Source organism: Martes martes (assembly GCF_963455335.1).
Source record: "Martes martes genome assembly, chromosome: 14".
Lineage (NCBI taxonomy): Eukaryota > Metazoa > Chordata > Mammalia > Carnivora > Mustelidae > Martes > Martes martes.
In genome coordinates this window covers 81,848,792-81,862,327 of record NC_137902.1, presented here as the reverse complement: position 1 = coordinate 81,862,327, position 13,536 = coordinate 81,848,792, and the positions used below count along the sequence as shown (strand labels likewise).

At 56.1% G+C, this 13,536-nt stretch overlaps 1 protein-coding gene across 1 annotated transcript in view; it reads left to right on the top strand.

Moving 5' to 3' along the window:
- The window catches only part of LOC308354860 (uncharacterized protein C1orf198), a 32,019-nt gene extending 19,447 nt beyond the window's left edge, over positions 1-12,572 (top strand). Inside the window, exons 3-4 of the mRNA XM_080822629.1 lie at positions 5,849-6,397; positions 9,734-12,572. Of these exons, the coding sequence (XP_080678755.1) occupies positions 5,849-6,397; positions 9,734-9,790 (606 nt within the window). The 3' untranslated portion in view covers positions 9,791-12,572. The remainder of the gene's footprint in view (positions 1-5,848; positions 6,398-9,733) is intronic.
- Positions 12,573-13,536: the final 964 nt, after the last annotated feature.

Here is a 13,536-nt window from a genome sequence, read left to right as displayed (position 1 = left end):
CCAGATCCGCGGCACTCAGGTGCTGACACACTTCCCCACCATAGTAGTGGTGAACGGATCCCCAGCCCCCATCTGTGGTGAGCACTTTTGGTGCCTCCCCCCCGTGTAAGCCTCCCCACAACCCCACTCTACAGACAAGGAAATCAAGGCACAAAGCGAGGGGCGTGGACTAAGCTTCCAAGCCCGCGCGCGTGACGTGTGTTGTAGCTCGCACGCTGCCTCTTCGGTGGCAACACGGTGTTACTGTTGTCCTTGTGAGAGGACAAGGCCCTGGAGGGCAGAGGCCACGATGTGTCCCTGAACCTTACAACCTCGGCCCCTGGGGTCTCTGTGCACCCACCACCTGCCGGGCCTCCGTGGGGTTTTCCCCAGGCTCCCTCTGCCCGATATAGGGGCTCCGTGGACCGGAGCAGGAGTTGTCCACGTGTCTGGAGGTCCCCTAGCTCCCTGGGAAAAGTAGAGGGGAATGTTCTTCAGCCCCCGGTCCAAGCCTGTGCCTTGGGATTTGGGGCGGGGAGTCCACTGGGCCCAGCCGCCCCCGCTCGCCTGGAGGGTCTGACATTCCCAGTGTCTGGGTGGCCACGTCGTGCGTCTTTCGGGTCAGGCTGTCACTTCTGCCGGCTTCGTGGTTCTACCAGTTGTGCGTATCTTCCCCTTCTCTTCCGCCTTTGGCGGAGGAGGGGGGGGGAGATTAGATGCTACATGGTTTGTGGGTTTATTCCGATGTGCTCCAGTAAACTATTATATTTCCTGACAATTCTGCAGGCTTTGTCTCAACAATTTAGATCTGCCGGAGGCTGCCAAGCCAAACAGTTAGTTTTGGCTGCGTGCGTTCCCCCTTTACTGAAATATTACACATTCCTCTCCAGTGAGTGGGGTATAAAAATAGATACTGGGCTCAGTTGTGGTCTTGCTGTTTTTAGAACGGACGTGGCCAGCTGAGACCCAGGTCCCCACATGGGGTGACTGACGCCCAGTCCCGGCTTGGCGGGACGAAATCCTCCTGCGTGTCCTCCCTCTGGCTTCAGCGAGGGCCGGGGGTGTGGGACATGGGCTGTCACCATGCCTTCCCCCACCGTGTCCCATCTCAGGGATCATGGGAGCCCGCAGTATTGGGTCCCCCCAGCCCAACTTCCTGTCCCTACCCGGGGCGGCCGGGCTGGCGTCATTGACCCCTTTGCTGCTTCTCACACACAGCGTCCTTCCGCGGGGCCCCGGCTCGCGCTCGCTCAGTGTGGAGGGGCTGGACCTGGCACTACCTCCCTTCCCAAGAGCGCTTCAGCCTTTTTTCCAGAAATAAGAAAATGGGATCTGGAACTTGGCTGTCTCTCTGCTCTGCGGAGCTCATCGCAGGGACCAGAAGCGCGCGCCCCCCGCCCCGTTAGACCTGTGGGTTCCGCGAGGCCGGGCTGTCCCCATCCCTCTCACTGATCTATACCAGAGTCAGAAGGGCGCCCCGACACCGTCTCTCAGGACCAGTGGTACGGTGTGACCTTCAAGGACATGGTGGAAGGCGAGGGGGACAGAGTCCCTACTGTCCCAGAACCGCAGGCTCTGGGGGAGGCCACAGGACAGGACAGTGGCTCGGCCGTGATACTTTCAGGGAGCTTTGCAGCCCCGACTCCAGGGCCTGACACTGGGCGCTCAAAAGGGGGGCATCCCCCGGCTCTGCTGTTCCGGCATAGACCCCCCTGCAGTGCTGGACAGCAGGTACCACACCCCGTGCCCCTGGTGACCAGAGGAGGGCGTGGGAGGAGCCAGAGCCTGGAGGGGACCCACTGGGAATCTTGCTGACGCCCCACGCAGGACTGAGGAGAAGAGCAAAGTACCTTGTGTTTACTGAGCACTTACTGTGCCGCAGGGGCTTGTCTGAGACGCAAACCCTGAGGGGCATCTGCTTGTTTAATCTTCTTGGCCGTCTGGCAAGGCAAGGATGGTTATTTCCCTTTCTTTGCCAAAAAAGAAGAAAGCCCAGGTTCAGGGTTAGGGAGCTGGTGGGCGGTTTTGCCGTTTGGCTCTCTGGCAGCTGGGGGACGCGCGGCAGGCCGGAGCAGCCCTGGAGCCCTGGTCTGGGGGAGCAGGGGGGCGGCCAGCAGGGAGGAGCCCGGGAGGGGTGAATCGCGGCGACAAAAAGCCGGGAAAAGCAGCGACACCTTTGAAACGGCCTGCAGAGCTGGAGTGGAAGGTGCCCCTTGCCTATGACCTACCTGACAGCATGTCTTTGAAGATGAGTCTGGAGGCGCTTTCCCTCTGGCTTGGAGACAGGTTGGCAGCGGGCCCCCCGGGGCAGGAAGAGCGATCTGGAGAGAGGCACAGGCCTGGGAGGAGCGGCCTTGTTCTCCCCCAGACCCTGTTCCTGCTCCAGGTTCTCCAGGGTTCCTGGAGTTTTGGAGCCGAGTGAGATGAGATCTAGATACGGGGAAGACCCTTTGCTTCTGTCCTCTTTTCCGCCCTGTCCTTTCCCAGCAGGTGTGTGTTTGAAATACAAACACGGAGCCCTTTCCACCTTTCTGGTGAAGACCCAGCTCTAGCGCCGCTGATCCGGCAGGACTGTCTTTTAGAGGGAGAGCGTAGTCCTGTTTTCTTCGCAAAATTAAAGACAGTGTAGACCCAGGAAAAAAGGCTTTGAATCAAAGATGCCAGAACTTTATTTTATCTCTAAGTTATTTTCCCCATTCCACCCCAAAGCCCCGAAACCAAGCAGCCACTAATGTCAGCATAGCCGTGTCTTCTGACCAGACGACACTGTCCCCTGAGGAGGGCCACATAGCCTCCAGCTGCCCGAGGAACACGGCACAGCCTCCGTCGTTTCATTCATTCAAGGCTGTCGCGTCCAGCCAGTGCCGCCGGGGGACCCTATCAATGGTGGCCCGAAGCGGTCTGGGGACCACTGGGACCGCCGCCTCTCCGCAGCGTCCCTGGCTCAGTCCATGGCTGCCCTCCACCTACACAAGGGCTCAGCCCAGCCTTCCAGAGGCTTCTGAGCAGAGATCCCATTGAAGAAATTGCTGATCCTAAAAAAGCCTGGGGCGTGATGAAATGCTCAGTTTTAAGCGCCTTCCTTGCATTGCAATTTCCAGATCAAAGTCATCTCTGCTCTAAGCCTTGGTCTCCACTTCCGAGGTATGTTTAGCAACTTGCGTATTTAAAGAAAGCGTCATCTCTTTGCCCACAGTCTCCCTGAATTCTCTTGTGGCATTTGGAAATATACAGAGTACTGAGTGGCTCATTCAGAAACAGCCCTTTCAAAATCAAATTAGATCATTAGCGTACTTACCCAAATCCGGCCCTGTACAGGACGTCCTGGCATTTATGTGGATGTCGTCCCTGGTGGCCAGTGGCTTTTATGCGTGGCCCGATGCCCGGCACAGCTTCAGGCCTGGGATCGCTGGATCCAGGTGGAAATCCAGCTGCATCTCATGGGCTAGTGACCCAGGACCGTTTGCTCAAATTGCTCTGGATCTCCATTTGCTCATTTGTAAGAGGGAACATTTTTTTAAAAACCCGGCCCAGCAGCCAGGGAAAGTGTCCGATGTGTGAGATGTACTCAGGGGGCCATGATCAGCGGAGCTGGGGCTGTGATGTCTTCTCCCTGGGGTTCTCCTTACTGCAGCGAGCGGCCCGTGCCCGGGACTCGAACTTGGTGTGTTGTGCTCCCTTCTTGTCTTCTGAGCCATGAGAAGAAACCACTGGGCGTGAGGGTCCAGGCTTTAGGAGAAGTCTCAGGCTGAGAGCACGTCGCACTGTCGGGGTTACTGGCCTGCAGTTTGCTTGGGAAGAGCAACGGTTTCATCCTCCTCTAACAAACACGTCTGTGCCGATCGGTGAGAGTCGGGGCAAGCGCTCTGTGTATAGCCCAGCGAAGGATTACGCGTTACAGTCGTAAAGAACCAGGTTTTGCATATTAAGTTAGCACAGTGTTTAAATGAGACAGTAACTGAAAATGCAGTCTTGCTATATCGCTGGCGGTGGTAGAAATTGGGGCAGGTCTGGAAAACAGATTGGCTGGTGTGCATCTCGAACCGTAAAAAGGAAAGGTCTTAAACCTTCTGCATTTTGATATTTCGCATCTGGAAAGGTATCTGAAGAAATTAGTTCCGCACAGGAAGAGCTGTATGCGTGGAAATGGTCGCGGCAGCCTTAATTAGAACGGTGTGACCCCGAGACTGTGACCTGAGCCGAAATCAAGGGTCAGATGCCAACCGACTATGCCACTGAGGCGCGCCCACAGTACCCCAGCTTACAGGCATAACAGAATCCCAACCTCCTGAAATACGTGTACGAAAACAGCGACACAAAAACACGAAAGGTGGGGGTTACAGAAGAAGCGAAGCTTATGAATGACTTCTTTTCTAATTCCCAAACTCTCTGTATTGTAGTTTCACTACTTTTATTTAAAAAAGAAGAGGAAGGGGCGCCTGGGTGCCTCAGTGGGTTAGGCAACTGCCCTCGGCTCAGGTCATGATCTCAGGATCCCGGGATCGAGTCCCGCATGGGGCTCATTGCTCAGCAGGGAGCCTGCTTCTCCCTCCGCCTCTGCCCCTCCCTCTGCTTGTGTGCACACGCTCTCTCTCTCTGTCAAATAAAATCTTAAACAAATAGAAAAGAAGAAGAAGAAGGGGGTCTGAGGGAGAAGTCGGGAGAGGCAGGTTCAAGGTGGCTTGTAGAAATGTAGAAACGCGTTGCTCGCCGTGCAGAGCCTGGGAGAACGCGCGCCCCGGCGGGTGGCGGAGCTGTCCCTCTCCCTCCTGATGTGTCCTCCACGGCGCCGCGCCGGCTTTGCTGGAGGTCACTGTGCTGAGCAGCCTTGGGTGGAGCAAAGCGTTTCTGGGACACTCAGGCGTGGTGTGTGCCCTGCGCAGTCTCCAGTGGGTGACGGCCTCAGGCTTCGGGCCCCGGATCAAGGTCAGAGCTGCAGAGCACTGCCGAGTGGGGGTGTCTCTCCCAAGGAGCCCTCCGCGTGACCCACACTCTCGCTCACCCAGTGCTGCCGTGACAGCACAGATTGGGGGGGGGGGTTAAACAACAGACATTGCTTTGTCCCAGTCGCGCAGGCTGGAAGGTCAGGGTGGCAGCGGGATGGAGGTTCCCGGCTGGCAGACGGCCTCCTGCCCGCCGTGTGCTTGGATGGCGGGAGGGAGACCATTGCTCTTGGGCCTCTCACAAGGACACTAACCCCATCGTGGCAGCCTCATGGTCGTGGCCCGATCCCCTCCCAGATGCCCCACCTCCTCCTTCCTCTCGCTGTGGGTGTTAGGGCTTCCACGCGTGAGTTCGAGGGCCGCACAGACGCGCGGTCCGTGGCAGCTGGCATGTCCTGCAGGGGCGGGTGGGGCGGGTCCCCGTGCTGTTCCGTCCAGGAAAGCGGGCTCGGGCTCTGTTGGTTTTTTTCAGCCGTGTCCACCACCCGCCACCGTAGGTGGGGAGCCACGGGCGCCGGGGCTGGGTGCCGACCCCCACTGCGGGGCAGGGGTGCGATGAGCCGTGCACCTTCTTCCTCACCTTCCAGGGCGGGCCGTCACCCCCAGACAGCCCATCCTCTGGACGGTGCTGGGAGCACACTCGCGGAGACGAGCAGGTGCTCTGCTCACCAGGCAGAGGCCGGGGTCCTCGGTGAGTCAGTCTGCGCCGTCGGTGGCCTGGAGTGTGGCAGGGCCGTGGCGTCCACGCTTCTGCTGCGGTGGGCGTGCGGACCGCCGTCCTGAAGATCAGCCCTCAGGACAGAAAGATGCAGCCGGCGGATGACAAGTGGTGTCACCGTGGTTGGGCGGGTGGAGGTGGGAGCCACGCGCCCGTTGCCGTGGATTTTAAGGCTTGTGCGGTTTTCCCCTCTGTGTCCCCGCTGTAGAGCCAGATGGAGTTCAGCGTCTGTTCCTTATCCATCCAAGAGCCGGCCAGCGGCACGGCCAGCGAGCCGAGACAGCTGTCGAAAGCCTCCCAGGGCTCGCAGGCCCTCCGGTCCTCCCAGGGCGGCAAGTCCTCCAGCCTGGACGCCCTGGGTCCTGCCCGGAAGGAGGAGGAAGCTTCCTTCTGGAAGATCAACGCGGAGCGGTCCCGGGGAGAGGGGCCCGAGGCTGAGTTCCCGTCGCTGACGCCCAGCCAGATCAAGTCCATGGAGAAAGGTGAAAAGGTCCTGCCTGCCTGTTACCGGCAGGACCCCGCCCTGAAGGACAGGGAGGCCAAGGGGGAGAGGCCCAGCAACGTCCGCCAGGAGCAGCGCGTCCTTCCCTGTGTCAGCGTCGAGCATGAGAGACGCCAGCCTGTCCCGGGCTGCACGAGCACGGGGAAGGAGGCCGTCCCGTCCGAGCCCGTAGGGAAGCTGCCCTCTCCTGAGGACCAGCAGGACGACGTGGAGGATGTGGAGGATGGGCTGTTTTCGGAACCCGTGCCGACACAGGTGGGTGGCCCCTCCTCCAGCAGTGACCCAGGGAGCCCTCCCGCAAGATGGGTGGACCACAGATGGGCTCGCTTTCTTCTTCTTCTTCCCTTTCTTTCTCCTGCCCGTTCCTTGTGGGGACTTCGGGGATCAGGAGAGCTGGGTTGTTACTCAGCTCAGCGACTGACATACGTACAAGGAGACACATCTCATGAGTCTGTTCTGGTGCCATGACTTACTTGCCTGTTACATGTCGATGTCGCAGATGCCCGCTGCCCTTCCCCCGGTGTGCGAGGGCAGGTGAGGGAGGGCTGGCAGTGGGCCCTGAGCACAGGAGCTCGCAGGGAGAGGGCAGTCAATGTGGGAGGGGTTTGGATGCCCACTCAGCTGACGGGTCCATAAAGTTGGGCTGGGGTGTCGGGGAGGAAGGGACTGGCACATGCCCCAAAGGGGACATGGAGGGAGCAGGTGGGACCGCCGAGCCTCCACCAAGAGCGGCCGTGCTTGTTCTCAAGAGACTCTGGCTTCAGGGAGTGATAGCAGCTACTTATTTCCGACAGGATAGTGTTACGTGTCCGGGGAGGAATCCTGAGAAAGGAGAACTTTTTTTAGGGGAGGGAAAACAAAGATCTGAGAGGTTTGCTGGCTGAGGAGGAACGTGTCCTGGAGAAAGGGACGGTGCAGGGGAGCAGGGTGAGCTGCTTCTGAGGGATCTCCCATTTCTCGTGGGAGCCTTGACCGTTGTCTGTACCCGCCGGTCTGCCTTGCTTGAGAGAAAGAGAGTGAAGAGAAGACTCAATGTTTGGTCATGACGTGACATGGAGCCGGAGTTAGAGGATTGCACAAAAGCAAAAAAAAAATAAAATAAAACCAACCCAAAGTCATCATATTTCAGAGGGAGGCCTTGGTTTTGAGGCATCGCGTTATGAGGAGCAAAGCAGTCGTTTGGATGCAGGCATGTCTGAGAAGCGTTTCTGGGGGACAGTCGTGGGTGGTTCTAGCACCCGGGTGAGAACATAAACGAGGTCTGTGTCGCGTCCGTCTGAGACACGGGCCGCCCTGTGCGGAGCATTCCTGCTCCTGTCCTGCAGACATGTTCTGGGCGGGTGGGCGTGCTTGCCGAGTCCTGAGGCGGGGAGGGAAGGAGGGATGGGAAGGGCCACCTGCTCACAAACGAGGATGGCCGGGGGGAGGAAAAGAGGGATCTTTAGGTTTGAGTCCCGATTTTGGAGCCTGGGGGAGTCACCTGTTGGCAAGGCAGGCAGGCAGCCTTGAGGGGTACCCCTCGTCCCCGCACTCCTCTCTGTGTGCCTTGCTGGCTTTCTCCGTGTCAGCACCATCCAGACTCTTAGGTGCTCTCTCTCTCTCTTTTTTTTTTCCGTTTAGCACATATTTAGAAAAATGTGTATTGTATTAGGTTGAATATACAGAGTCTAAAATGTGCCATGTTGAGTAGACAGCCCTGGCGTATTGGATCTGTTCACAGGGTCATGCGGTCATCGTCACCGTCCATCACAGAACTCTGTACCCATTAAACAACTCCCCGCCCCCCCCACCCCCTGCCCCACCCCTCGCAGACGCCATTCTGCTTGATATTTCTGTGAATTTAACACTCTTAGTATCTCATCTAAGTAGAATCCTACAGTTTCCATCTTTCTGGGTCTGGCTTATCTCGCTCGGCGTAACATCCTCAGGGTTCGTCCAGGTGGTGGCACGTGGCAGGACTCCCTTCCTTTTTGAGGCTGAATAACACTCCGCTGTATGGACTGACCACATTCATCCATCTGTGGATGGCCTCGTGGGCGGCTGGCTTCCACCCCTCGGCTCTGTGAACCGTGCTGGCGTGAGCGTGGCTGGACACACATCTGTTCGAGTCCCTGCCTTCCGTCCTTGGGGATAGACCACTGGTGATTCTGTGTCTGACTTTCTGAGGAACCGCCATGTTGTTTCCAACCGGGGCGGCGCCATTTTCATTCCCTCAGCAGCACGTGACACGGCCCTTTCTCCACATCCTGCCAACACGGGTTTTCTCTCCTTGACCACAGCCATCCTCACGGCCGGGAGACGATACCTGTAGGCCTTGTCGTGGTTTCGATTAGCCTGTCCCCAGTGGGCGGTGATGGTGACTCGCTTTTCCTGTTGTTTTTTGGCCACTTGCATATCTTTTTTGGACAAATGTCTGTTCGGATCCCTTGTCTGGTTTTAACAGTTGAGTTTTGAGTTGTTGAGCTGTGGTCGTTGTCTGGGCATCTCGTGGAAGGGGGTTCCAGGCTTCAGGTGCTTCCCCACTTCCCGGCAGATGACCTCCTGAAGAAGGGGAGCCCTGTGACAGGAGCTCCGTGTGGCCCCATCAGCGGCCCCTCAGCTTTCCAGCCTGTCCTCCTTGGTGTATCCACCATCTTAAGCCAGTGCTCTGGGTGCCTCCCGGTCCTTCCCGTGGTGGCCCCCGCCCGGTGGCTTTGCTCTCTTCTGTGTCTCTAACCTTCCTGCCCACCTGCTCCTTCTTACAGACCTGCAGGCTCGCTGCTGTGCGTCCCTGGTGATCTTTCTCTGATTCTTGGCACCTGGGTCTTCCTCTGAAGGAAGTTTTTATTTAAAATACCCGAGAGTCCTAATTGTAAAGAGACGCAGGGAGGTGTGTGTAGGGGGAGTGGGCAGTCAGAGACGGCACACGAAATCCTTGTAGGGAACAGATTTCTGGGTGCAAAGCACAGAGAAATGCCAACCTCATTGAAGAAACTAGTAGAAAGCAGAGAGAGGACCATTTGCCTGAATTCTTTTGGGTTTTTCCGTCTTGGCTCCTTCTGCGTCAGTGTCCCATGCAGCCACACCGGGCCCGAGACAAGCTGCGAGGGAACTTGCTTTAGTCCATCGGCGTCATTGTCTCCACTGAAGCGTCTTTGCCCTTTGCCAGCTCCGTGGAGGGCGGGCGTCAGAGCGTCCTTCCCGTAGGCTGCAGCCCACCAGGTGGACGCGTGCACTCGTGTGAGAGCATCGGGAGGATTTTGTCACTTGTTCGCTTATTCCACGATGACTGCCTTTCCCCCTGCCTGTCTGTGCACAACAGAAAAGATACATTTCTCTCCTTTTCTCTATGAGCTGCTTGCAGACCTGCCCGGGGAAGGAGTGGGCAAAGCTCTGGATCCTGGCGGAGTGTGGCTCACATTGAAGTTGCTTTCATTTGCTGGTTCCAAGCGCCGAGGCAAATTGAGGTCAGGGAGCTCCGACATGGAAGGGAGCGATTTCATTTGGGTCAATTTAAATGAGATGCTGTTTTTAGATTATGTGTAACTAAAAAAAAAAAAAAAAAAGAAAAGAAACTTGTGTCTTACTTTGGTGTTTATGTCCCTTCTACAGGTCACCTCAAGTCATGTTGTCTTGAAGACAGGATTCGATTTTCTGGACAACTGGTAAAATGTATTAGACCAAAATAATAATAATAATAATAAAACCAAGAGCCCCTGAAGTGTTTTTCCAAAGCGGTGAGGTGGAGGAGGATAAAATGGGCAATATTTCCCTTTGTATTTTCCTGGTTTCTGTACACTTTTTTCTTAATCACTTGGAAACTGGTGAATATTGCCTTGTCCAGATTTCCAGACTTTTCTCTTTTTGGTAAGGCCAGATATATATGCTATTTTCAATGATTTGATAACAGAAGTTTTGCATTTGGAATTTTTTAAGACTGTTAAGGAATTCCGTTGATCTTGTACATAAAGCTTCCGTTCCCAGTTCCACCCAATTCCCCCCACCCCAGAGAAAGAGGTTTCTCGTTGTGTCACAAAAGTCGTGAAAGCGATTTCCCTCTCTTTCTCCTTTAGTCTCTCCCCTTTTTATTAATTGGGTGAACGTTGTTGGGTGGCTGTTGGTGATGTCCTCAGTAGTGGCATCAGCACGCCGGCTGTGACCACGGAAGGATGACCCCCCAACCGCCCCTAGTCCCCACCCAACGTCCCCAGCCGTCCAGGGCCACCTGAAGCCACGCTTCTCGGATCGTGTGCCATCTCCACCCTCACGGCGTTTCCAGGAAACAGACTGTTGGCACACGGCAGAGATGCTCTTTCAGTCGCCCTGATAACTATTCAAACCATTCATAGCTGTTTAAGAAGAGCTGCATGTTTAAAAGTTTTGTATTAACTTTTCATTATTTTGTATCTAGGTGTAGACGTTGTAGGGCTACCACTTTTCTGGGGTGTGTACTGGTTTCTTTCTGGAAGCTCTTTGCTACTCACGTGGCCTGTGGATGTGCCCTTTCGTGGGCGTCTGCGGGAGTAAGGGCAGATGGCAGGTGTTGGAGGACGGGACTCTTCTGAGTAGTTGTGTTAGAACCTTCCAGCATGAGACTGGCGGGCCAGTGGACGTCTTCATCCCCAGGACTGGTGAGAGTCCCTGGACGGATCTCCCTCCGCATTCCTGACCACCAGCCCAAGTGAAGTCAAGTTTCTGCAGCGTCCCGCGGCGCCCCCTGGAGACCTGTGTGGTCATAGCAATGGCATCTGTTGGAGCGAGACTTTGTGACCCGCTGCCGCTCGGGTGTCGTGGCAGCTCCCAGGCTGCCCAGGGGAGCAAGGTGGCCCATGCCCCCGAGGTGGGTGGGACAGGGCGAGGAGGAGCGTGGGCCTTACCCTGGGAAGCCTGTGCCCTGACCCGTGGCCTGCAGGACATGCCCGCGTGCGCTCTACACGTGGCCTCTCACTGTGTTCTCCTCACCCGAAGCCTTAACCCCTGCGAGTCCGGCCAGTGAGCACCTAGTTTCAGTATCAAAGTGTGTCTTTTTAAAAATGCATTTCTGTTTCGTACGACCTTCTTAAGTGATTTCCAGAATATCTTATCTGGCTGCAAGGTAAAGCCCGTATGGCAACTTCCCGCACCCCCCCCCCCACCCCTCCGCCCGGGAACGTTTCTGCCAAAGTTGTGGCCCAGCCAACTTTTGATTTGGTTTCTGCCAATTGGATTATGTCGTTAAACCTCATTCGGGCCCTTAGGGTTGTGGATATGACCTTTCTGCTTTGGTGACTGTGTTATGGCAAATAGAGGTTCTTGTGTACCATTGAAGGGTAGTTGAAACAAGCCAGGGAAAGGAGGTTTCTAGCATGGTGGGGAGGGAAGAGGGAGTTCCAGCCGACACAGCACGCAGCCCGCCCGCCCCTCCGGTCGGCCGCCGGCTCTCGGAGCCTGGCTCGCCACCTGCCTCCACTTCCAGCCTGGGGGGCGGCGGACTGTCTCAGAACCCGTGCTCGGAGACGGCTCCTTAAGAGAGAGACAGATGTCCAGGTGTGCGTTGGCATTCCTTGGGGCTGGTGTAGCAGGGGGCACTGAACTACATCCGGGAACAGTCAGCCCAAGGTGAGCCGTCTGTTCTCCGCGGAGATGGTTCTCGTTTCTTGCCGATTTTCACATAAAGCCCAGTTACTCCTTTCACGTTGGACCCCGGGGGCTGAGGGGGTTCGGGGATGGTAGACAACCTCTGCGTCCCCGGGTGCCACCTGGGAGCCTCTGCTCAGAGCTATTCAGTTAATCTCATTTTGACAGCGTTGAAAGTTTCGTAAGAGGCGGCGGCCCCCTGAGATGACAGGTGAAGTCAGAGCTTGGGAAATGCCCGAGTCACGTTGCTCGGCCCTGCTCCCAGAGGTCAGGGCCTGTGAGAGGGAGGCGTGAAGGCCTGGAGGACACAGGCTGGTGGGCGTCTGAGATGGTTCCTGCCCTCCCGGGGAACCTGTGTTCGGTGTGTCCGAGTACTACGGACAAATGAAGCTCTTAAGTTTGCCGTCCGCCCCCCAACATGGGTCAGGGTAGGGTTTCTAGAACCAGGAGTTTATATTTATTATTTTAAAAATACACACTTTTCAACTGAAGCCTGTATTTGGTGTTGGGTGTCCCCCCCCCACCGCACCCCCATTCGGTGCATCTGGGATTCAGCTCAAGGATTTAGTGTCTTGCTTTGGGTGACCGTTTTGCAGACTGTCCCCCAGGAAGTCAGAAACTAGTTTCAGTTCCTTCACCTGGGGGTCGGTCCCTACCCCGCTCTCTGGGTTTGGGAGTGCTGCCCACTTGGGGACGGCCGCATGCCGCACCCCACGGGGATGTCAGAGCTGCCTCCCTTTCTTTGTTACACGTTTTCAAAAACAATTGAAGCATTCTTACTGACGACTTGTAACTTGGTTGTATTTTATATTAATAGCCTTTAATAAAGCCATTTAAAATATGCTAGGTGTGTTTATTTGGGGCCTCTACTGGATCTGGGAAGCCTGTCAGGATGATTGCTGTTGAGCACAGAGGAGAAGGATTTGTACTAGTTAAGCGAGTGTCAAACCTCTTCCGGGGACTAGTTAAGCAAGTGTGAGACCTCTTTGGGGAGACTGCTGTGCGCAGGCCTGGCTCGACGCCCCCTGCAGGGTGGTGGGAGATGATGGCCCCCGTGCCCAGGGATGGGACGATCCTGGAGGGCGCCTCTCCAGCCGTCAGGTGACGTGGAAGCCATGGCCTGTCTTCCCAGAGACCAGCTTATCGCATCGAGGGACTGACTCGGTACAGCAGATGCGATCTCCCTGAAAGCTTTCACCTTGAATCTGGGTTAAGTGGATTTTTCTTGGAAGGAATACAAGCTTAAGTGTGGTCGGTCAGTCCTGTTCCATCCATTAAAGTGCAGGAGATAAGTTACCAACGACAGATGGAAGGGAATTTTTAGATGTCAATTTTCCATATCAAAAAAGCTTTTAAAACTAATACCTCGGGGCGCCTGGGTGGCTCAGAGGGTTAAAACCTCTGCCTTCGGCTCAGGTCATGACCTCAGGGTCCTGGGATCAAGCCCCGCATTGGGCTCCCTGCTCAGTGGGGAGCCTGCTTCCCTTCCTCTCTCCCTGCCTGCCTCTCTGCCTACTTGTGATCTCTCTCTGTCAAATAAATAAAATCTTTAAAAAAAGAAAAAAAACTAATACCTCTTAGGAAAACGGTGGTTCAGGCTGACCGACTCCTAACTTCTCAGCCTGCGCTGTGGGGCCTTGCTGCCTCGGGCACCGAAGTTCCCGGGGGAGCAAGTGGTGGTGCCTGCTGACTTGCTGGGGTGCAGTGGTTGTCATGAAGGTTCCGAGACCACAAGCATTTGGGTTATTGTATCGACGTGTTATGAGAGGAGGCAGAGTAGCTCCCGAGCTCATAGGGTT